The sequence below is a fragment of the Prunus avium genome, chromosome 8 (assembly GCF_965620075.1).
Source record: "Prunus avium chromosome 8, drPruAviu1.hap1.1, whole genome shotgun sequence".
NCBI lineage: Eukaryota > Viridiplantae > Streptophyta > Magnoliopsida > Rosales > Rosaceae > Prunus > Prunus avium.
In genome coordinates, this window is record NC_142291.1 from 7,703,983 (window position 1) to 7,726,596 (window position 22,614).

Here is a 22,614-nt window from a genome sequence, read left to right on the forward strand (position 1 = left end):
TCAGGTTTCTGCATAAATGCAGATTTCATCAACATCCATCTCATTCTTTGGCATTCAGTTCTAATAAGATTTAAACACCAGAACAGTCCCAAATTCAAGATAAAATAACTATTATCCTCATCAAACTCAGAATTATCCAACACACCAAACTACCAAGGCCACAAACCTGAAAATAAAAACTTACCCAACTTCCACTTTAACCCAAAATTACTCTTAGTTCTTTGTAGGTTCAGCCCAAGGTAGATTCTTCACCTAGTGTACTTGCATGTCATCAAATCACATCTGAAATCACTTACACAATCTCTGACAATCCCATAAGACAAGATAATAAAATCCAAAACACTATATCATACACAAAGTCACCATAATCCTTTATAAATAATATTAATAGCACTTAAAATAATAGTAATCTTGATAAGCATTCCCGAAATTCCCATAATCACGTATCCCATCCCAAAATTTACTACTTTGAATTAGATCACCCAATATCACAACATCAAAACCAATCCAAATTTTCAACAATACACCATACCCACCATACAAATCCCACGTATTTATCATTGGCAAACAACTCCAGTAATACTATTCAGTATTGTAAGGCCACAATTAAAACATACACCCAAACCCATAATTCCTAAAAACTTAACATGTACACACAACCTTGGAGAGGTCCTAAAGCCATTCTAGTACCTTCACAAGAATGAGACGGTCCCAAAAGACCCATGGTCAACAATTGGTCAAACTTCTCTTTTTTTGTCAACCCGCCCCACGGGGTCCACGACCTCCGTTTTCTTATCCAAAAGTTCCTATGGGTTCAACAAGGTTTACTAAACACGTCCTACAAGTTTGGTCCAGATTGAGCGGTCGGATTGCTCTCAATCGCATGATCGGACAGTCATCATTTTAAGCAAACTTTAAGTTATTGAATCGGGGCATTCGGGACTCCGATTTTCGATCCGCAAATTTCTATTCACTCCCAGAGGTACCTAGATCAACATAATTTGAAATGGAGTCGATCCAACGGTCCGAACATATCGAACCAAGAGAACGCCTAATATGCGTAAATCCGATCGACAGTCAAACGATAAGCAAATTCAACTCCGAGCATACCGTCGTGCTCGGGATGACATGGGGATTATTTTAGGACCAAATGGGTCACCCAAGCCGGTAGTGCGTGGGTGGCTTGAGAAAAGTCCGGCGATCGGAAAATTCTCAAAACACCCATCAATACCTATACCTTCATGATTAGGACAACTAGTGAAGCAACTTTTGTTCTTGGACCATGGCCAAAAAGTGACCGGAACTTTCCAGAAACTCGAGCCGAAAACCTGCTGAAACTTTGAGTTGTAAAACGAGTTTCAAAACTTCAAAATCAATCCTAACCAACCCAACCATCAGCTAGAGCACGTTGAAAGGATGAGAAAGCATACCTGTATCGACAAATTTGGTGGCTAAAATCATCGGAAATGACGACTGAAGTTTTATGTAAAATCCAACCTATATCTGCGTTTTTCGGCAACCATGGTTGTCGGCTTCGTTGGAGGTGGTGCGGGATGGGGAGAGGAAGGCGGCCCAGTCATTTTGGTACCGGCCCCACCACAAATGGTGGACGTATAAGGTGGTTGCCGACCAAAACTTTGGCTGGCTATTTGTTTGAAAGAAAGAGGGAACGTGAGGTCGTGATGGGGGAGAGAGAGAGAGAGAGAGAGGGAGAGAGAGAGAGAGAAATATGAGTTTTTAAAAATTCAACTTCAAGTTATTTACGATTGTGCCACTGCACTTCCGTTGATCGTAACTTCTTCGTTACAACTCCGATTTGAGCCCACTACGTGTCTATGAATTCGTATCGACGCGCTCTACGAATTCATTTCCCCAAAATCCTACTGGATTGAATAGGGTTTCACCTCATATCCGTAGGTTCTTATTGATTTCTGTTTGTGTTCAAACCCCGACTTCTTTGTCACCGCTCCTGCGTAGTGACCAAAATGACCCAATCCCCGAGGGCAAAATTGTAATTTCACAATTACTTAAATTAAATAATTTAAATGGATAATTACAATAGGGTTGGGGTGTTACAACGGAGGATGGAGAGAGAAATGTTTAAGATTAGAATTTGAGTTGAAGAAAGAGAGCGAAATATTTTAGGGTTAAAGGGAATTCTGAAAATTTTAGATTGCGGTCAAAAATTTCAAAGGACCGCGTTTTTTAAAGACGACGGAAAGTACATATCTGACGTATGAGAAAAATAAACTAAAAATTGATACGGATTCATCACGACAATGCCTTCTATATTAGCAGGCTAAAATCAGGATTTCATATATTTGTATTTATGGCCACCAATGGATCACATATGCCTTGGGGCTGTGTTATGAAAGTATAAGTATTATTGTGCTTTGTCTATAAACAATTTTGACTTTTATTATCATTTGTAATTTTGAAAACTAAAATTACATTTTTCAAAGCTTTAGGGGGAAGACAATCTCTTAATGAGTGCATAGTAGATGTCGGTTTATTTTTCGGATTTTTTTTGAATTTATTATGAATATTAAGAAATAAATACAATAAAAAAAATCTTATTAAAATTACATTTTTAAAAGCTTTAGGGGAAGACAATCTTTCAATGAGTGCATGGTAATTGTCGATTTATTTTTTAATTTTTTTTTTGAATTTATTATGAATAGTAGGAATTAAATACAATATAAAAGTCACATTAATATGAAATGACACGTGCCAGGCGCTCATAGGCTTATCCCGCATTTCTGACGCATGACGTGACAAGAGATTTACAGACACATATGACTGCTTGCGATGTTAAAAGATAACCGACGTTGTATGCATTTACAACGTCGTGAAACAAACACCAACGTCATCCTAGTTCCTTTAGACGTCGTCAAATTGTTAAGCATTGACGTTGTTTATGATTTACAACTTCGCTTTTTATGAAACCACCGTCGTCTTTAACACTTAAAACGTCCATATGTTTTGAATAACCGACCTGGCTTATATTTACAACGTTTGTGTCCATGTAACTACCGACGTAGTTAATATTGACAACGTCATTTTTGGTAAATTTACCACCGTTGTAGTGATTTAAGATGTCTTTTTGTTGGTATTTACGGTTGTGGTTTTTAGGTACAAAATATTTTATTATTTTTAACCTGTATTATTGCTTTCCTTAAAAATATATGATAGACATCAGTTTTATATATAAACCATCGTGTTATTTGTAAGTACATGCCATTTTTAAAATTTGCTATCAATGTTTTATTTCCATCTACCACAAGACGCACTACAACACAAAAACCCTTCTATGACGTCTGATTTGCGTCATAGAAGGCATTTAATGACGCGGATCAAGCGTCATTAACCACGTCGTCGAAGGGGGGGGTCATGGAAACTTTTTCAAAACACGACGTCTGTTTCGCGTCATGGAATAGGGTTTCAATGACGCGGATAGCGCGTCATAGAATCTTTTTTAAAACACAACATTTGTGCCGCGTCATGGAATAGGGTTTCAATGATGCGGATAGCGCGTCATGGAAACTTTTTTAAAACACGACGTCTGTGCCGCGTCATGGAATGAGATTTCAATGACGTGGATGGCGTGTCGTGGAAACTTTTTCAAAACACGACATCTGTTCCACGTCATGGAATGAGGTTTCAATGACGCGGATATCGTGTCGTGGAAACGTTTCCATAACACGACGTCTTCTCCGCGTCATGGAATGTGGTTTCAATGACACGGTTTAGACGTCGTTGAAATTCTTTAAATTTTTTTTTAATAAAAATTCTTAATATATATATATATATACTCTTGATTATATTTAGAAACTGTTATTATCATTAGTAAAGTCACAGACAACATAAGTAGAAAATAAATAAATTCATCTTGACCTCCCTTGCATACAACCAAAACCAATATTTCAAACTTAAGCATAGATTGATGAGTCAAAATTTCACAAATTGGCAATCAAAACGAAATCAATGAGACAATCAAATTGACAATATTTCACATGTCTAACAAATCACACCCAAACAGAAACCCAAATTCAATATGCTACAAGACTGCCCGCTTCAGAGTTAGAAGAATCCCCATTCAGATTGTACTCTTGTGCAATTTCTTTCAACTCTAAGCCTGCCCTCTCCTAAGGGAACACTCTCAGCTGAAATTGAGTGGCAAAACAAATTATGTTAATGCACAAGTCTGCAGAAATGGATTAGCTCTGGATTTTAAAAAAATCTAATGCTTTAGGACAATGCAATGAATAAACTACTCTTCAACTATCTACATGCATCAGTTCAGGTACTTTAATCAAATCAATGAGGAAAAATTCACCAATATGATACACACACACATATATATTTATTTCACCAATCCAAAGGAAGATTACTTAGACTATTTAGTATTGAATAGTTCTCTTCTTTGTGACATTTATACAAGCAGTTAAAGCACGTATTTCATCTAATTAGAAGGACAAAGTAACAAGATTTTGTTGATCTACAAGCTACGAGAGAACTTTTTTTTTTTTGAGAGGCTACATAAGAACATAATACCTCACAATATGCTAAATGCACTGGAAGCACGATTTCTTGACATTCACTGGCTGTAGAGTTACCCCTTTACTCATATTAAGGAGTAGACGCATAGATACATCTGGTAGCCTTTTCATATCACGATTCCAGGGATACTTCCACATGAAGCAAGCTAAAATCATTAGAATAACAAATTATGATCAGCCCTCCAACATGTTGATGGAAATTATAACCTAACAACAAAATATATGATGGTAATTACTTCTTGCTCTTTACTCCTTTTTTTTCTCTCTAAGAATATCAGTTTAAAACTTTAGTTTGTGATTCTTAGCTTTCTGCCATCAATGGTTAGATAATTTAGTTTGTGATTCTTACTGATTGCTCGCTCTTTACTCCTTTCCTTTTCTTGTTTTCCTCTCCCTTTGTTATTGCCTTTTATAATAAACTTTTTCACTGTCATTCTTTACTCTAACTGGTGGTGACAGAGGCATTGCTCATAGAAGAGTTTACAGGACACAATGACAGTGAAAATGATGCATATAGAAGAATGCATATACAAATCAAAGAATGCAACATAGGATAAATAAACTGACCTAAAATAGAAATTCATGCAGACAATGTTCTAATCTAAATACTGTGGTGCAGATTGGGAGAAAAAAAAATATTTAGCACTAGAAATATAATTGTATGGGAGGAAAACATAGAACCGGCTACGCAAGCACTCACGTCACAAAATAAAATAATCATTTCAATAGGAGATATGAATGAGCTTACCATTTTCCCAAACAAAGTTGCAAATCTTTAACTCAGTAGCAAATGTTGAATAAGTAAAGCCCCTAACTTGAACAAATAGCCCACCAGAGAAAATCAATACAAGCTACACATACAAAACTAACTCAATAATTTTGGAACAATACAGTTGCAGTTGTCAAACACAACTATGAACAACAAGCCTTGATAGGTATGTCCTGCTCATTTTTACATATCTGAAAAAGGAAAAGAATTGCATCGAGAAATAAAAGTTCAAAACTTGACAAATGTGCAACAATGGATGAACAGGATACCGATTCCAAAATACAAAAACGCTTACAGTTATTAGAAACCATGTTTTTTATGTCACTTTAACTACAACCACAACAAAAATATTCATATCTACCATTCTATATAACATATACGCAAACTAAACATAAATACACATTTACAAACCAACTGAATATACATGCAAGATTTCCTTTATCCAGAAATGCAACATTTAAATCAATATCCACACATTTATAGTATTAACATATATGAATTTATATTCCAAAGGCCTAAAAAAAATCGAGAATAATATGAATAATTGCACAAGGAGCCTAAAAACGAAAGCAAGAAACTCTACCTTGTCTCATCATCAGCCATACCCTGCTCACTCCTATAATCTTCAACATCACTCCCAGACCCCACACTGCCACTCCCAGCACTTCCCCAACCTACCTCACCAAAACCCACCTCACGAAGCCTCATTCGGCTCCCGTTGGCACGTCAAAGGAGCCAAGTCGTGCCTCACAGTGGTGGCGGGGCGTGGCGCACGAGCTGGAGGTCATTGGCCATTGAGTACCCGAGGAGTGGTGAAGTGTCCATGGCCTACTCGAAAATTCTTTTGAATTGGGTTGGATTTTCTGGGAATCGGGTTGTATTTGGGTTTGTGATTTTTGAATGATCAGAGTGGAATTTATGTGGTTGCTGTGATTCACTTGAAACAGAGAATTGAAGGTTGAAGATGAATCATTTTGGGCAAAAATTGGGTTTTTGGAATTGAAATTGGGGGAAGAATATAAATTTTTTAAGGTTTAAATTGAAACATTTGAGGTGAGAGAGAAGATTTGAAAGGTAAGCTGGTGTTGAGTGTTGAGAGCTTTCTGAATTTGGGTTTGGAATTTTTCAGAGTAATTTGAGAGAGAGGTTTGCAATCTGAGATAGAAGAGATGAGAGAGGATTTGGGTTTAGGGGTCGGAGAGAGAATAACACGCACCAAAGTTAAATTTGGTGAAAAAAAGAGCGGCACACGAAAAAGAAATTGCGGGAAAAAAAAAATTAGAAATCTATGACGCAGCATAGACGTCGTCAACACTATGACGCAGAATCCACGTCGTCTTAATTGTTTCAATGACGCTTACTTGACGCCGTCAATTCAATGACACATATAATGCGTCGTCAAATCCTAAGACTTTTTATGATGCCACAGATGCGTCGTCTTAAGGTTATTGAAGATATTTATATACCTGTGAAAAAATAGCACGAAGCAAAAAAAATTGGGGGTAGAATTCCCAACTCTATGACGCAGAATCTGCGTCGTCTTAATTGTTTCTATGACGCGTCTAGCACGTCATGGATTTTATGACGCATGTCCTGCGTCGTTGTATAAGTATTTCATGACGTGTAGAAGACGTCATTAATTTAAGAAAAATCTAGGATGCACGTCCTGCGTCATCGTATACGGTATATCTATGACGCAGCTCCAGCGTCATCGTATAAGTATTTCAGGACGTGTAGAAGACGTCGTTAAATTCACAATGTTAATGACGTATGATAAGCGTCGTCTAAACGTACTCAAATCAATGACACACATCCCGCGTCATTGAAAATGATTTTAATGACTCATCAAGCAAATGTCGTGATAATAGTGTCATAAACTCATTTCAATGACGCATTTTAAAAACACATCATAGTTTATCACATTTAATGACGTGTATTTTCGATGCGTCATTAAATCTGCGTCATAAAAAGACACATTTTTTGTAGTGACGACAGTGGTTTATACTATTGTGACGTGTTAACAAGAATGAGACGTTGGTTTATGGGAATTACTGTCGTGTTCAAATAATAGTCATTCATATACTAATAAATATCCTTAGTTGTTGATTGTTCAATAATTAAAAAAAAAAATTATGTACATTGTAAAAAAAAATATGGTCACTGATTACTCTCTATTTGCTTGGTGACAAATTCCGCCCATTCCAGCCTGACTTCGTCAATATCTTCTGGTACATACTTAACTTTAACCAAGTCATTCCCAATTCCACACAATTAAACATAATATAACATGCTTGGAAAGTAAAAGCACTAGCATAATAATTCATAAACATTTACTAAAACTCTCATAGTATAGTACAATTTAAAACAAACATCCAATTACAATTACAACTACTAAATGGCCTCAACTGAGCCGACAAAGCCCACTATCTAAGTCGACTGGGCTCGTAGGGCCCACGACCTCAATTGTTACATGACGATTCCTATTTGTCCATAACCAAAAGTTCAGCCCATTCTAGAAGTCTTGTCGCGATCCAACGGTCGATTTGACCCCGATCACAGAATTTGACCAATTGGGCCCGCAGGGCCCACAACCTCCGATTTCCGATCCGAACATTCCTATAAGTCCAACAAGGTCTACTTAACAAGTTCCGAGAGTTTGGTCTCGATTGATCGGTCGGGTCGCTCTCAATCGCATGATCGGATGGTAATCGGTTTACTTAACCCAGATATACCGAATAGGCGTAATATTCGTTCGATAGTCAAACGGTATCCAATTGCTAATCCAAGCATACCGTCGTGCTTGGGACAACATGAGGAGTATTTTGGAACTCTATGAACTGCTACCAAGTGGCCCATGCGCTGCCACCTGCCACTGGCAGAGGTGGGTGTCTCTTGAGAGATTTTTCGACGACGGAAAATCTCCAAACCACCGGCTAATACCTATACCAATGCGTTCATACTAAAAAGGAAGCAACTTTTGGTCTTGAACCCGGCCAAAAAGTGGCCGGAAATGGGTGAAAAACGGCCAGAACCGTAGGCCCAATATGGGTATTTAAATCAATCTTCAAAACTCCAAAATTAACCCAAACTAACTACATAAACAGGTAGAGCACGATGAGAGGATGAATTTTCATACCTCACTCGTTGGATTTCGTGGCCGGAGTCGCCAGAAACGGCACCGGAAACTTCGAAAACCACCGACACTTCCAGTCATTCCAGTCCAAAATCCTTGGGTTTTCGAGTTGCAAAAAGGGCTGGGTTAGGTAGGGGACGTCGATACGAAACTTTTGGGACCAATTTCGCCAGAAACGGTCACCGGACTTCACCGGCCAAAGTTTTAGCCTTTCTTATGTGCGACGAAGAGAGAGAGTGTGAGTGTGTTGCGAGAAAGAAGATAAATTGGAGGCCCGATTACTGTAGCAACCAGTATTGTAGTGGTGTTGTTTGCTACAGTAACAAATTTGAAAATTTTCATTACGTACTTTTCGTTTCTAGACCTTTCCTCCTTCGTTACAACTTGGAATTGGGCATGCCGCATGTTTACGAACTCGTATCGTCGAGCTCTACACAATGGTGCCACTCAATTCCCCAAAATCCTTCCCGAACAAAAAGTCAATTTTAAACCCATTAAAATACTCTCGGGGTAAAATTTTCTTTTGCTTGAATAATTTAAGAATTAAATATTAATTTAGGAACGGGATATCACAAGTTTGTTGTTTTGTTTTGGACTTGGTTTGTAGTTGTCTACTTGTTGCTTCTCCTGTTGCAGAGATGGTCATGACGGCTGCATTTTCTTGTTTTGTTTTAGTTGCTAGGGTTTAGTTTGTTTTGGGCTTTTTGGATCTTTGCTATGTTGGGCTTTATTTGTAACCCTTTCTTATGAATGAAAGTCCACTCTGACCAACAACAAAAAAAAAACGGTCAACTTAATGGCGGAACCACATTGCAACAAATTTTCACAGTTGGGGTACCTCATTGTTAAAATTAAAAGCACATGAACTGACGTGCCTTAAGGTCACAAATACAGAGTAATAAACCAAAATTAACCCTTAGTCAATTCATTGAATATTTATGAGTTTATGAGTTCAACTATTAAAATTTTCATCACAAATTAAAAACTAATTTGTAGTTAACAGCAATGGAGAAAAGTTTTACCAAATAATGATGATATAGAGAAGGAATGGATGCAAAAATTACTTATATAGTAGAAATGAAATAAGAGATTATATAGGATTCTCTTAAACTTTCACTACAAGAAAAAAAAAAGGCTAATGTGACCAAATAAAAAGTGAGGCTAGTAAATTCGTCACATATAATGGGTATTTGTGACGAATTTATCAAGTCGTCACTCATAAAACAACGAAGACATCTGCAATTTTGGAGGAAGGCCAAATCCCTCACAAGTAGTCTGGCGGTTTTGGGCGGGAGAGACCAACAATTATTTGTGAGGCTTGTGGGGTCACATATAATATTTTAAGGCGTCACAAATTTTTAGTGCGGGAATATCTATCCAAAAAAATGAAAAATAAAAAGGAATGAGCGGAAAAGTTTCCCGCTCCAAAATAAAAATTATATTTTAGGGTTTAGTTGTCATCACATATTCGCATATGTGAGGACCTGGCCTTAGGCCTGGGCACGGTTCGGGTCGGGTCAAAATTTGGCCGACCCGCGAACCAAACCGATGGAGAGCTCGATTCTCGGGTCGGGTCGGGTCTAGGGTGAAAGCCGAAATTGGGCCGAACTAGAAATGGGCCTCGGCTCTCGGGTCGGTTCTGAGTTCTGATCGGTTTGGGCTTGAGCCCAATTTTAACATTTTCGAAAGCCCAAATTTTATTTAATTCGCCAAAAAAAAAGCCCAAATCATTTTTTTTTAGCAAAACAAAGCCCAAATCAGATTTACTTTCATTCAGCCAAAACACATTTTTTGTCGTCAAATTGCCCAAACCTATTAAATTCTTATGAACAAGCCCAAAACACTTTTTACTTATCTTTCAAAACCTGAAATAATGTAAATTCAACCTATAAAAATCCATCATTCCAATCTAAATTTCTAAACTAAATGAATCTCACATTCACCCATTTAACCAACCAACCAAGAAAAGGAAATATAATCTCTTACAAACCATTACAAAAAATAATACACAAACCAAATTAAACTTATGAAATTAAAGATTACAACTCATCACAAAAATACACATGAAGATAATATCCTTGCAAAAAATCTGCTGCATCCATTCTTCCAAAAGCCTTAACAAAACAACCTACACAACACTTACAAGAATTAACACAAACTAAAACATATATATTATCCAAAAACCAGATTTAAACAGAGTTTCCTATCCATCAACAGACTACAACATATATATTATCCAAAAACCAGATTTAAATAGAGTTTCCTATCCATCAACAGACTACAACATATATATTATCCAAAAAACTAATTTAAATAGATACAAAACAGATTTAAATCACACACTGTCAATGAAAACAGATACAAAAAAGATTCAAAATAGATCCAAAAAAACAGATTCAAAACAGATACAAAACAGATTCAAAACAGATCCAAAAAACAGATACAAAACATATTCAAAACAGATCCAAAAAACTTATTTACCTCCATTTAAGCAAAAGCTTTTCGAAACTTTCAAAGCTCAGCAGCAGAGATGCTAAACAACTGTGAATGAAAACAAAAATAGGGTTAGGTTCTAAACAAGCTTCATTCCTTTCATAAATTCAAACCAAATGCAAACCAAATACCCTAAAAATCCTAAAATTAAAACCAAAATTTGAACTGAACCCCAAAATTTCAGAACAGACTCCAATTAGCAAAGATCATCTTTGAACAGAAACTAACGTTACTAACCAATCAAAACAGACCTAGCATGTATGTAGCATAACCTATTTAACAAAAAGAAACATAAACATAATTAATACAGTAGCATAACAACAGAATGGCAGCAGCAGAAACAAAACCTAGTACTTTGACAGAACCTAATTTCATAAAACAAAAATTAATTTAGCAAAACAGAACCACCAAGGACAGAACCAAATAATCACAACAGTATAATTTAACAGAATAACCTAATTGGTAGCAGCCCTAATTAGAATAATTTAACAGAAGAACCTAAATGCTAGCAGCCCTAATTTATATAATGAAACTAACAAATCATAATTTCTTTGTCAATTTCAATTTTCAAATAATCATCACAACATAGCATAAACTAATTGATGGCAGCCCTAATTTGACAACCCTAAAACCTTAACAGAAAAAATATATCATCACATCAACCTCAACCACCAAATCGACAAGCCTAATTTAAAAGAAAATAAACCATAAATTTAATTTAGAATAAACCCTAAATTCAAAGGAAGATGATGCTCTCACCTTTGACTGATTTGAGAGAGAAACCCACAGAAAAAATCGGAGGAGAGGAATAGATGGTGATCACAAATTGAAAAACATAGAAAAATCGAGATAAGAAGAGAGAGTTAGCGGAGCAAAACAAAAAACTGGGAAAAAATTTAACATATAAGAGAAAGAGAAGTTGACCTGTCGCTGCGTGCAGGGCTGATCGACTGAGAGTCTGAGAGTCCGAGAGTCTGAGAGTGAGAGGATCGTGAGAGAGAGAGGATCGTGAGAGAGTCTGAGACTGAGAGAGGCGCGGTGGCTGATCGACTGAGAGTCTGAGAGTGAGAGGATCGTGAGAGAGAGAGAGATTGAGAGAGTAGTGGTGCTGGTGCTATGCGAGGATTGAAGATCTAAGGGAGGAGGTGGGTCGAGACAGAGAGAGGTGAGGCGCCGCTTAGTGTTAGGTCAAAACGAAAAGAAAAATTAGAACGAAGAGAAGACTGAGTGAGATTCGTGAGAGAGAGAGAGAGAGAGACTGAGAGAGTAGCGTGTGTGTGAGGGTTACAGCAAAAAAAAAAAAATTGCGTAAGGGATCTGGTGCAAGCACTCTCACACTTCCTCTTTTTTTGGCCAATCACATGAGGCCACATGTAAAATATATATATATTTAAATTTTAACCGGTTCGGTTCAGGTCCATCGGTTCTGAAAAAATTAGAACCGAGAGCCGAACCGTTGACCTTCGGTTCGGTTCAGGTCCAGGTTTGACTTTTTTGATTTGGTCAAAAAACACTCTTTTTCGGTTCGATTTGGGTTGGTTCGGTCGGTTTGATCGGTTTATCAGTTTTTATGCCCACCCCTACCTGGCCTCACTTAGTCACATAAAATATTAATCAAAATTACAACTATTCATTCATCTCCCTCTTTTTATTCGCTCTTTACTCGCTCTGCTACCAAAACTCATAGCCATCTGCGTTTCTCAAATCAGCGACTGCCCGATCGATACCGTTTCGTCGTCGGCTACTTCTCCGACGACCATTATTGCTCCAGCGACAACTACCACTTCTACGAAATCGCTTTCATTCCTAATTCCTCAAGGCACGACAATATCTCTGTCTTCTTAATCCTAATACAGGTATCATATTTGTAATTTTAACTTGTAATTTTTTTTATCTCTTTGCTTCAGTTTGGGTAAGTTGAGTGTTTTGGTGAATTTCTGTATGTTTAAGATTTAGGATTCATAGAATCATCCTGTGATTGCCGATTGGTTTATTTGTGAAATTTCATGTTAAAGAAATCTCTTCAGGCATAATTTGATTTATTGGGTTTTTATGCACTGTTGTTAATTTGCGTTATTATCTTTGCTTTTCAAAAATAGGAATATGAATTGGTGTTTACTTTTCAAAAATCTCATTCTTAGAGTTCTAATTGGAGTTGTGCTTTAGGAGGAGATTGGGATGTAATAGGAAGTTGTATTGTTACTTTTCCTTTTATTTATTTTTATTAACTTTACTACTTTTTGTGTGCTTGCTGAGACAATTATAGAAGAATATAAGACATGTAATCAATATGCTTTCTATCGTTGGCTACCTAAAAGATCAATTATGAGCCAAGCGTTTTTGGATATCATAAAAAAAAATGACAACTCATCATGCTAGTAGTTTGAAAGATTTGTTTCTACATAATAAATTTGGAACATGTTTATTATCTAATTACTAGTGCTTGCTTTTTCTTTTGGCAGGTTGTTTTTGTTCTCTCTGTTGCTTTTTTGCTTGGAGCAAGTTTATTAGAAATAATTTGCAGAGAGGTGAATTCCCCTGCCATTTCTCATAGTCATTAACTTTTGTTATTTAAGTTTATGTCTATATTTTCTTCTATATAGTGGTTATAAATACAAGTTTTAGATGGATAGGCAGTGGATTGCCAAATGTCATGATCGAGGAAACGATCCAAATTATAAGAAAGGGATTGAATCCTTCATTGATGTTGCAAGACACCATGTGAATGCCAGTGGTGATTTATTATGTCCATGTATAGGCATTGCCATAATTCATTTTGGCACCCTATTGATATGGTTCAGTTCATCTAGCACCTTCTCATCGAATACCTACTCATCCAGCCCCTACTCATCCAGCTCATGAGACAACTCTTCAAGAGGTTATACCTCAAGACATAGGTACCATTTTTAAGGTTTTTATGGTTTTAGGTTGGTGAATAAATGGTGATGCAGTAAACTCTTCAGGAGTTCATACATGAAGACACAAGTACGATTTTTCTGTTTTATAATTCTATAGTTTTAGATTGGTGAATAAATGATGATGTAGTAAACATTTTTTTTGGCCAAGTTTTGACACAATTTTTTATTATCATAATACGCTTTATTGTTGCAGAAATTATATAGTTTCAGATGTCGAAAAAAATATATGCATATGCATAAAATTTTGGAGTCCTCTTGATAAAGGTCCAGGGCGGTGGTGCGCTGGACTGAAAGATTGATAATGGTGAATTAGTTTTACTCTTGATACATGCATACCATCTTTCTTCTTATTTGTCATGTTTTAGTTTTACTCTCTGCATGTTCAGCTGCCACAACCATATACTTCTAACTCTAAAATATCACAAAGGACAATCTCTAAGAATTTTAAAATAAATAAAAATAAATAAAAAAGAATTACTATTGACACAATAAAATGTCATTGGTTGAATAAGGAGTCATTAGTGGAATGCTACATGATAAATAAGTACTTAGAGCATCCACAATCATGATCTCTATTTTTTAGTTAAAATTTAGCTAAAAACATAAATAAATTAAAAAAAAAAGTTATTTTAGGAGCTCTCTATAAAATTTAAACTCCAAGCATGCTCGTTTAAGAAGTGATAAATATTATAACTCTTTTTTAATGGATCAATTTCTATTAAAAAATAATATAAAAAATAGTTAGTATTAGTTAAAGGTTTGAAATACTCATTAAATAAAGGAAATATTTTTGCTCACTATTTTAACTAAAGGTGTACTCTTAGGCCTCGTTTGGTAGGCTGGCCTGGACTGGTTAGAATTGACTTGTAAGTACTGGATTGGATTGGTTGGGATTTTAAGTCTAGTGCAATTCACTTTTGCACCAAACAATGGACTGGATCAGACATTGAATGCGAGAGGGATCTCTGATGCATGTAAAGTTTTTTCATTTTCAAACTGGAACCAAATGAAATTTTTTAACTTTTTGACCGAGATTGAAGAAAGAGGCCCAACTTTTTACAAGAAACATGGAACCACCCAATAACAAGAGCTGCCATTGTTGCCGATTGTAGCCTCTGAGTAATAACAATTCCCAGTTTAATTGAATATGTGTCTATTGCCATAACCATAGTTAACTCTTTACTTTGTAATTTTGGAACCATGGTTATGTCAATAGACACGTGTCAAATATTGAAAAGGGTGGTTAGAGTACACCTTAAATTGAAGTGGTGAGCAAAAATGCCCCATTAAATAAAGCAACATTAAATTATAAGAAGCCGGTAGGAGTCCTTTATCTCTCCTCAAATTTAGAAACTCTTACTAAAGATCTACCCATTTTAGGAAGTGGATAGGGAGCATGATCTACCCATCGTCTGTACTCTGTTATCTTGGAACCATGGTTATGTCAATAGACACGTGTCAAATATTGAAAAGGGTGGTTAGAGTACACCTTAAATTGAAGTGGTGAGCAAAAATGCCCCATTAAATAAAGCAACATTAAATTATAAGAAGCCGGTAGGAGTCCTTTATCTCTCCTCAAATTTAGAAACTCTTACTAAAGATCTACCCATTTTAGGAAGTGGATAGGGAGCATGATCTACCCATCGTCTGTACTCTGTTATCTAGTGGTTTGCCTTCTTTTCTCTTCTATCCTCTCTCTCTCTTCTCTCCTCTCCTCACATCGTCTGTACTGTTGTGATTTTTGCATCGAATTTTTTGCTTTTTATATAAAAATTGATATTTATTATTATCTTGAGATGAGATTGGGTAATGGTTAGATCATGATATAAGTTTCAGTTTGGATTCGATGCCATGGGTTTTCTTTTCGGTTTGGTATTGTGAGATTTTTTGTTTTTTCCTTGTCTCAAAAACTGGGAACCGATTAACAGCTCTCTTGAAATAATAAAATATAATAGTGGAGAATGATTGTGCAGTGCAAATGATTTTTATTTTTATTTTCATGTACTTATGAACTAGGTGGGTTTGATTCTCTCATTTTGCACAGATTTATTCTTCAATAGAAAAAAAAAGAAAAAAAAAAGAAAAGAAAGAAGAACAGACATCAGTTGCATTCCTGTTGCTTGAAGCCAAACCTCTCATTCTGCAAATCATACTCCACATGATAATTCTGCATTTGGGAACTCCCCAGAATTATAGAAGGCCCAGACGAGATTATAGGCCCATTATCACTCAGAATCGTGAAGCACAGCACCTTCCCACCGGCCCGGACCACGTAATTCTCCAACGGCAGCGCCATCTCAGCCCCTCCCTTGAAGTGAAACGTCACGCTTGGAAACTCCAGCTTTTCGATCCCGGAAAAATCATAGCACGGCCTCAAAGTAGTCAAAGTCTCCGCTTCCTCCGCCCTCTTGTAGCCCTTCATTTGCTTCTCCAACTCTCCCGCCACGCGCTCGAACACCTCAGCTGCCATCAGCGTGAAGGTGGTCCCGGAATCGACAATGGTCCCGCCGGAGCCGTTCTTGTCAGGCCTCAGATACCTGTACGGAATATTCACGCGCCGCCCTCCCACATTGATGCGGCGGAGGCCGACGTAGTAATAGGTGGAGAAAGGCTTGTTGGGGACTTCTGGGTTTTTCACAAACGGCGTGTAGCTGACGCCTTTAGTTTTCTTGACGGAGTCTTTGCTGCCGACGAGGACTAGTGAGCTGCTTTTGTTAGTGTCGTCGAAGAGGCGAGAGAGAAGGCAGTAGGAGAATTTTTTGACAGCCAATTGGGCGGGGAGAGAAGCTGGGCCGCGGCCCAACCCGGCAATGCCAACGGCGGGTTGGTGGGTAGAGCGAACGGAGCAGCCCACAAGGAAATCGGGTACGCGTCGGGTCGGGAGGTGCAGCGTTTCAGAGAGTGGAATTCCACTTGTTGTGCCAGAGCCGTAGACGATTTTGTACAAAGGGCAGCCCCGGGTACAGTTTTTCGAACCAAGTTTGCAATCTGGGCATTGAAATTTTTGGTGAAGCAGAGCGCATTTGGGGTTCAAGCAGGCGAGGAGTTTGGAAGATGAGGACAAGTTGGGAATAAAAGATTTGATTTTGGCGGTGTTGGGGTAAGTGGAGCAATTGATGCACTGGTAGTTTTTGCTGCAAGGGAACCAAATTAAATCACTGCCAGTGTCCATGGTGAAGGGGAGGGTTTGGGGAGGGGTGCCAAAGCTCAGGGGTATGGAGTAGCCTCCATAGCTGTTGGAGAAGAGTGGGGTTTTGGTGTTGATATGGGGAGGGGTAGTTTGGGGGTTTTTGAGGTGGCGGGCTCTTTTTAAAGAGGAATTTGCTAAGTAGCTGAGGTGCTGGTAAGGATCTGGATGTGGGTTTTTGGGTAAATGTGAGATTGGTATGGTGATAATATTGGAAGAAGTAATATAAGGTAGAAGGAGAAGTAGTAGAGAGAGAAAGAGCAGCAAAGAAGATGAAGAAGATGATGAAGAAGAAGCCATGGTTTTGATAGATTGGATAGAGGAAGCTTAATTTTTATATTGGTTCTTAAAGATAGAAAATGTCAGTGCCAGCTAGGTTGGATGATGAATTTTGCTAGGTTCAATCTTTGATACCAAACAGGTGTCTCTGTGCATGTGTTTAAGCACAGAAAAGAAAGGCTTACATGTCCAAACCAAAAGGATAGACGAGTTTTGGTTTCTACTTGACCTCTGCAAAACAACAATTTTGTTTGGCAGCTTGTAAATCCTCTTTTGGGTTGAGGTGTTCAAATTCCAATTCCATCCGTGCTTACTTACAAAGAGAAATGCTTGTAAAGCCATACACCATTCAGTATAAATGGAAGGTCCCTGCACTGCAGAATTCACACGCCTAGTCCATTGATTGTACTGCCTAAGGTGATCGAGAGTTGCAGAAGATCTTGTCATTCTAACAGTTTTGAATGCCATTTCCATGAACGTCGGCTCCATAAGAACCACTTACAGGAATTAACAACAGGAAGTGGAAACTGGATTTGCTTATTGTTCTTGGAATTATGGAGTTGGACCTTGCATTGAAGACTAAAGAACCAATACTGCCAGCAGAGGAAGCACAACTACAGAGACCTAGGCTCATGAGAAATGACCTGTACATCTTCTAAAATAATTGATTTCAGAAAAACTATAAGGAACAGAATTAGGGAGAATTAAAGCTGTCTAACAGGGTGTATAAATGAATTGGCTTGATTCTAAAGATTGAAGTAACATATAGCTTTGCTTTTTTTTTTTTTTTTTTTGGGTGTTGTAGCAAGAGCACTTGTTACAGAATTTATTTTCATATCGTAAAGAAAGATAATTTCATCATTGAAGAAAATAAAATCTGAGATGAGCACCTACATGCCATCAAAGTTAAATTTCCCAGAGAGATTTAACTAAAGTTTCCGTGATCATGTTTAAAGAAAGATTTTGTATTGGTTGAATTGCCAAAGCACTTCTTCGAATACAACATCTTAAATATTCAAGGCTAAATGATCAAAATTGCATAATAACATTTTCCTCATCAAATTACAGCCCATTTTGCATGCTCACAAAGTTTTATTCACACATCAAATTAAGAAATTCAAGTGAAGCCATAGCCTAAGGTTAATTGCAGTTTTGAGTTTTATTTTTGGTTTTGGTATATTTTACAGTATTAATATGGTTAAGATTATGTTTTTGGATGAACATATACAACAAGTATGTCTAGTTAACGTGTTCATATAGAACAACAAGTATGTCTAGTTAACGTGTTCGTATAGAACAACAAGTATATCTAGTTATGTTTTTGTAAAGAAAAGTAGCAATAAGAAGACCTGTTTGGGTTACAAATTTTCCTAGTCGTTTCCACTTGCGCGTTTTTTGAACTCTTCCTACAGTCCAGTAACTGTGCTGACCCAATGGGTCCCGCAAATTTTGAGTTTCCTCTCTCTTTCTCCCATAAATTTCCATTCCCCAAAACGGCCATAAACCCCAGCAACATGTTGTTTTCCTTAAACCCTCTCTGTGTTTCTAAAACTCTGTTTTCAATTGCTTACAAATTTAGTCCAAGGTCTGACGCACAGCTGAAATGGCCAGGTACTTGTTGTTCTTCTTCTTTTCCTTCTCTTTCTCTTTTTATCCTATGATTTTGTCTGAACTATCCTCAAACCAAAAAACCACTATGATCAATCTCTCCAAGAGTCTAAATGTCACTAATATTTCATGGGATATCAACAAAGAGCCAAACCCATGTTTGTGGAAAGGAGTTGGGTGCAACTCCCCCTCCAATTCATCTGTTATCCAAATTTCCTTATCTTGGGTTTCTCTATCTTCCTCAGATTTTCTGCCCCTTGTTTGCCAGATTGAGTCCTTGCAGATTCTCGATGTTTCAGGCAACCGTCTGAGCAAAATCTCATCTGGTTTTCTCTCAGATTGTGGAAAAATTGATGGGCTAAAGCTACTCAATTTTAGCTATAACAATTTGGGGGGTTCTTTGCCTGTATTTGTTGGTTTTGCTGGGTTGGAGTTCTTAGACTTGTCTCATAATAACTTGAGTGGAGCCATTGATTTAGAGTTAGATGGGTTAGTTGGGCTCAAAAGCTTGAACCTTAGCTTGAACCATTTCACTGGCTCTGTTCCTACCCGTCTTGGAAAATCCAAGGTCTTGAAGGAGCTTCAGCTTTCTATGAATAAGTTTCATGGCATAATCCCTGTTGATATTGTGGGCTACCGCAATTTGACTCTGATTGATTTTAGTGTAAATAATATTTATGGGTCTGTTCCTGATGAAATTGGAGAGCTCTCCAAGTTGGAGGTTTTGATTCTGTCGTCCAATAATTTATCTGGCGAAATCCCACAAAGCCTTTCCAATATCACAAGCCTTACCCGTTTTGCTGCAAATTCTAACAAATTCAACGGTCCAATTCCTGCGGGGATTACAAAACATCTGAGAAATTTGGACCTAAGCTATAATACCTTAAGTGGGTCGATGCCATCGGACCTTTTGTCTCCATTGAATCTGCAGACTCTGGATTTGTCTAATAATAGGTTAAACGGATCGATACCTGCAGCTCTATCTCAGAGCTTGGTCAGACTGAGATTGGGAAGCAATTCACTTGATGGTGTAATTCCAACTGCGGCCATTGCAACACTCCAAAACTTAACTTACTTGGATCTGGAAAACAATACATTGACCGGATTGATTTCTCCTGAATTGGGTTATTGCCAGAATTTGATGCTGTTGAATTTGGCTCAGAATCAGCTCTCTGGGTCTCTGCCAATGGAGTTGGGTAACCTTAGCAATCTTCAAGTCTTGAAACTTGAACTTAACCTTTTGACTGGACAAATCCCAATTCAAATTGCTCAAATGTCGAATTTGTCGATTCTGAATATCAGCTGGAATTCTCTGAATGGTTCGATACCACCTTCGGTTGCAAGCTTGGAGAATCTCATTTGTTGATGCTCAAAATGGTTGGGCCATTATTGAGTCCAACTTAGTGATGAGGTGTGATGGATGATGGGTGAAGGCTTGGACCTTCAGCAGGTATGTGAGGGCTTTGGCCAATTTATAAATATACAAAAGACAAGATATATGTGGTTCACCCTTAATGAATGGGCTACGTCCACAGAGAAGATGTTCTCATTATGATATTGTTTACATTTGTACAAGGGGGTTAGACCCAAAGATAAATGGAAGAAGGCCTAGGGCCTAAAGTACAAAGCTAGGAGTCTGGAGCCCAGTGGTCAAGTCCCCGGGTCTGGAGACCCAGGACCCGAAGGCTGGACTAACAGGAGAGTCCTGAAGAGGGAGCCCCCAGCTCAGTTTTTCATCCCCCTTCTAAGAGGAGAGAAGTCTCCTTTTATAGGTGAAGGGGAGTCTCCACTTCTTGAAGTTTTCCGATGTGGGACTCCTCTTGCTTTGCTTTGCTTCTTGTTGCTTGGTCAGTTACGGTGTCAACATCATTAACATGAATTTACAAGGCAACAATCTCAGTGGTTCGATACCGGAAAATATTGGCTCCATGACTTCTCTGATGGAACTCCACCTTGGAGAAAATCACTTGAGTGGTGACATTCCAAGCATGCCTACTACTTTGCAGATTGCTTTGAATCTCAGCAGCAATCTTTTTGATGGACATATTCCGGTAACTCTTGCCAAGCTCACGGGATTAGAAATTCTAGATCTCTCAAATAACAAATTCTCAGGTGAGATACCCACCTTTTTGGGGCAGTTGGGAGCCTTGACGTAGTTGATACTTTCCAACAATCAGCTCTCTGGAGCAATTCCAAAATTTAGTTCTTGGGTCTTCGTCAACACAAGTGGAAATGAGGGTTTGACTAACTCTACGACACCAAGCACGTCACCAGAATCGAAAAAGAAGGGAAAACCAGTTTCACTGACAATTGTTCTTTGGGTAGTTGCAGCAGCTGTTTTTGCTGTTGGAGGGATCGCCATCTTCCTATATCACTATTAGGATACAAATTGGTAAAAAAAAATAAAAATAAAAAATTGGTTGCTCTTTAGGCGATGATGTGAATTCTTTTACCTATGCTTTTTAAAAGAAAATGTATTGTTATGATTTTTCACACGTGTGGCGTACATTTAAGTAAAATAATGAATCTTATTCATGTCATGTCAGTGTTTTAAATATATATTTTGTTTTAATAGATTTGACGATAAGGATAAAATGAGATGCAAAATATCAGTCAATGGGCAAAGTTAATTCACCTGACATTGCACCTTAGTTCACTACTTGTGTAATTATGTTATTGTGCAATGTCAGGTGAATTAGTTGCTTATTCTAGAACAATCAATGCAGCAACACACAACTTGCAAATTTTAATTTACTTGTGTGAATGTAGGTAAATTAAGCCTAACAAGGTAGGAAAAGTTAATTGAGTGCCTTTTCACATCAATGTGCCCAAACAACTTACAAAAAGTTAGGGTTAACTTACATACACTATTAGACTTTTTTTTTTTTTTTGGTCAAGGAAACTCTATTCATTAATAATGGGAAACATTACAAAATGAGAAAAAAAACTCAATTCAAATGCTACCCAACACCAACAAATAAAGCAAGCCCATAGATACAAACCATAAAATATTACTGTCTACCGCGCAAATCTCACACTCTGGAGTTCCGGGCCGAGGGGATATGCGTTGACACGCGGCTTCCTGCAAATTTATTTTTCAGTCTTACATTTGGTATCAGAGCTACCTCACAATCCCTTGAATCCTTAATACAGAATAATTTTCGATTCAGTTCTTCTATATGCTATATCTGTCACTAATCTGATTTTTTAGTACAGAAAAGATAGCTATGGTGATCGTGTTCATAGAATGGTGTTATAATAAAGAAAACATCGTATACTCTGTCTAAAGATGAGAATATGATACAGATTTGGGGATAAAGATTTTCACATTTGCATATTCAGTGAATGACAGTTTTGAATGCCATTTCCATGAACCTCGGCTCCATAAGAACCACTTACAGGAATTAACAACAGGAAGTGGAAACTGGATTTGCTTATTGTTCTTGGAATTATGGAGTTGGACCTTGCATTGAAGACTAAAGAACCAATACTGCCAGCAGAGGAAGCACAACTACAGAGACCTAGGCTCATGAGAAATGACCTGTACATCTTCTAAAATAATTGATTTCAGAAAAACTGTAAGGAACAGAATTAGGGAGAATTAAAGCTGTCTAACAGGGTGTATAATTGAATTGGCTTGATTCTAAAGATTGAAGTAACATGTAACT

The 22,614-nt window shown here is 37.5% G+C and overlaps 1 protein-coding gene, 1 long non-coding RNA gene and 1 pseudogene across 2 annotated transcripts; 1 reads left to right on the top strand and 2 right to left on the bottom strand.

Moving 5' to 3' along the window:
* Positions 1 to 10,373: 10,373 nt before the first annotated feature.
* On the bottom strand, positions 10,374 to 11,783 carry LOC148291261 (uncharacterized). The gene is made up of 3 exons (XR_015826521.1): positions 11,714 to 11,783; positions 10,943 to 11,002; positions 10,374 to 10,589 (listed from the first exon to the last, which is right to left on the bottom strand). It is a non-coding gene; the product is annotated as an uncharacterized LOC148291261 (long non-coding RNA).
* Positions 11,784 to 15,837: 4,054 nt separating this feature from the next.
* LOC110744255 (putative aspartyl protease At4g16563) lies at positions 15,838 to 17,396 on the bottom strand. The gene has a single exon (XM_021944221.2). The coding sequence runs from the start codon at positions 17,357 to 17,359 to the stop codon at positions 15,974 to 15,976; it is 1,386 nt and encodes a 461-aa protein (XP_021799913.1). The 5' UTR covers positions 17,360 to 17,396; the 3' UTR covers positions 15,838 to 15,973.
* A 1,482-nt stretch (positions 17,397 to 18,878) lies between these two features.
* LOC110744260 (uncharacterized) lies at positions 18,879 to 21,443 on the top strand (annotated as a pseudogene).
* Positions 21,444 to 22,614: the final 1,171 nt, after the last annotated feature.

Coding starts and splice junctions, on each gene's coding strand:
- LOC110744255 (XM_021944221.2), bottom strand. CDS start 17,359: ATGGCTTCTTCTTCATCATCTTCTTCATCTTCTTTGCTGCTCTTTCTC.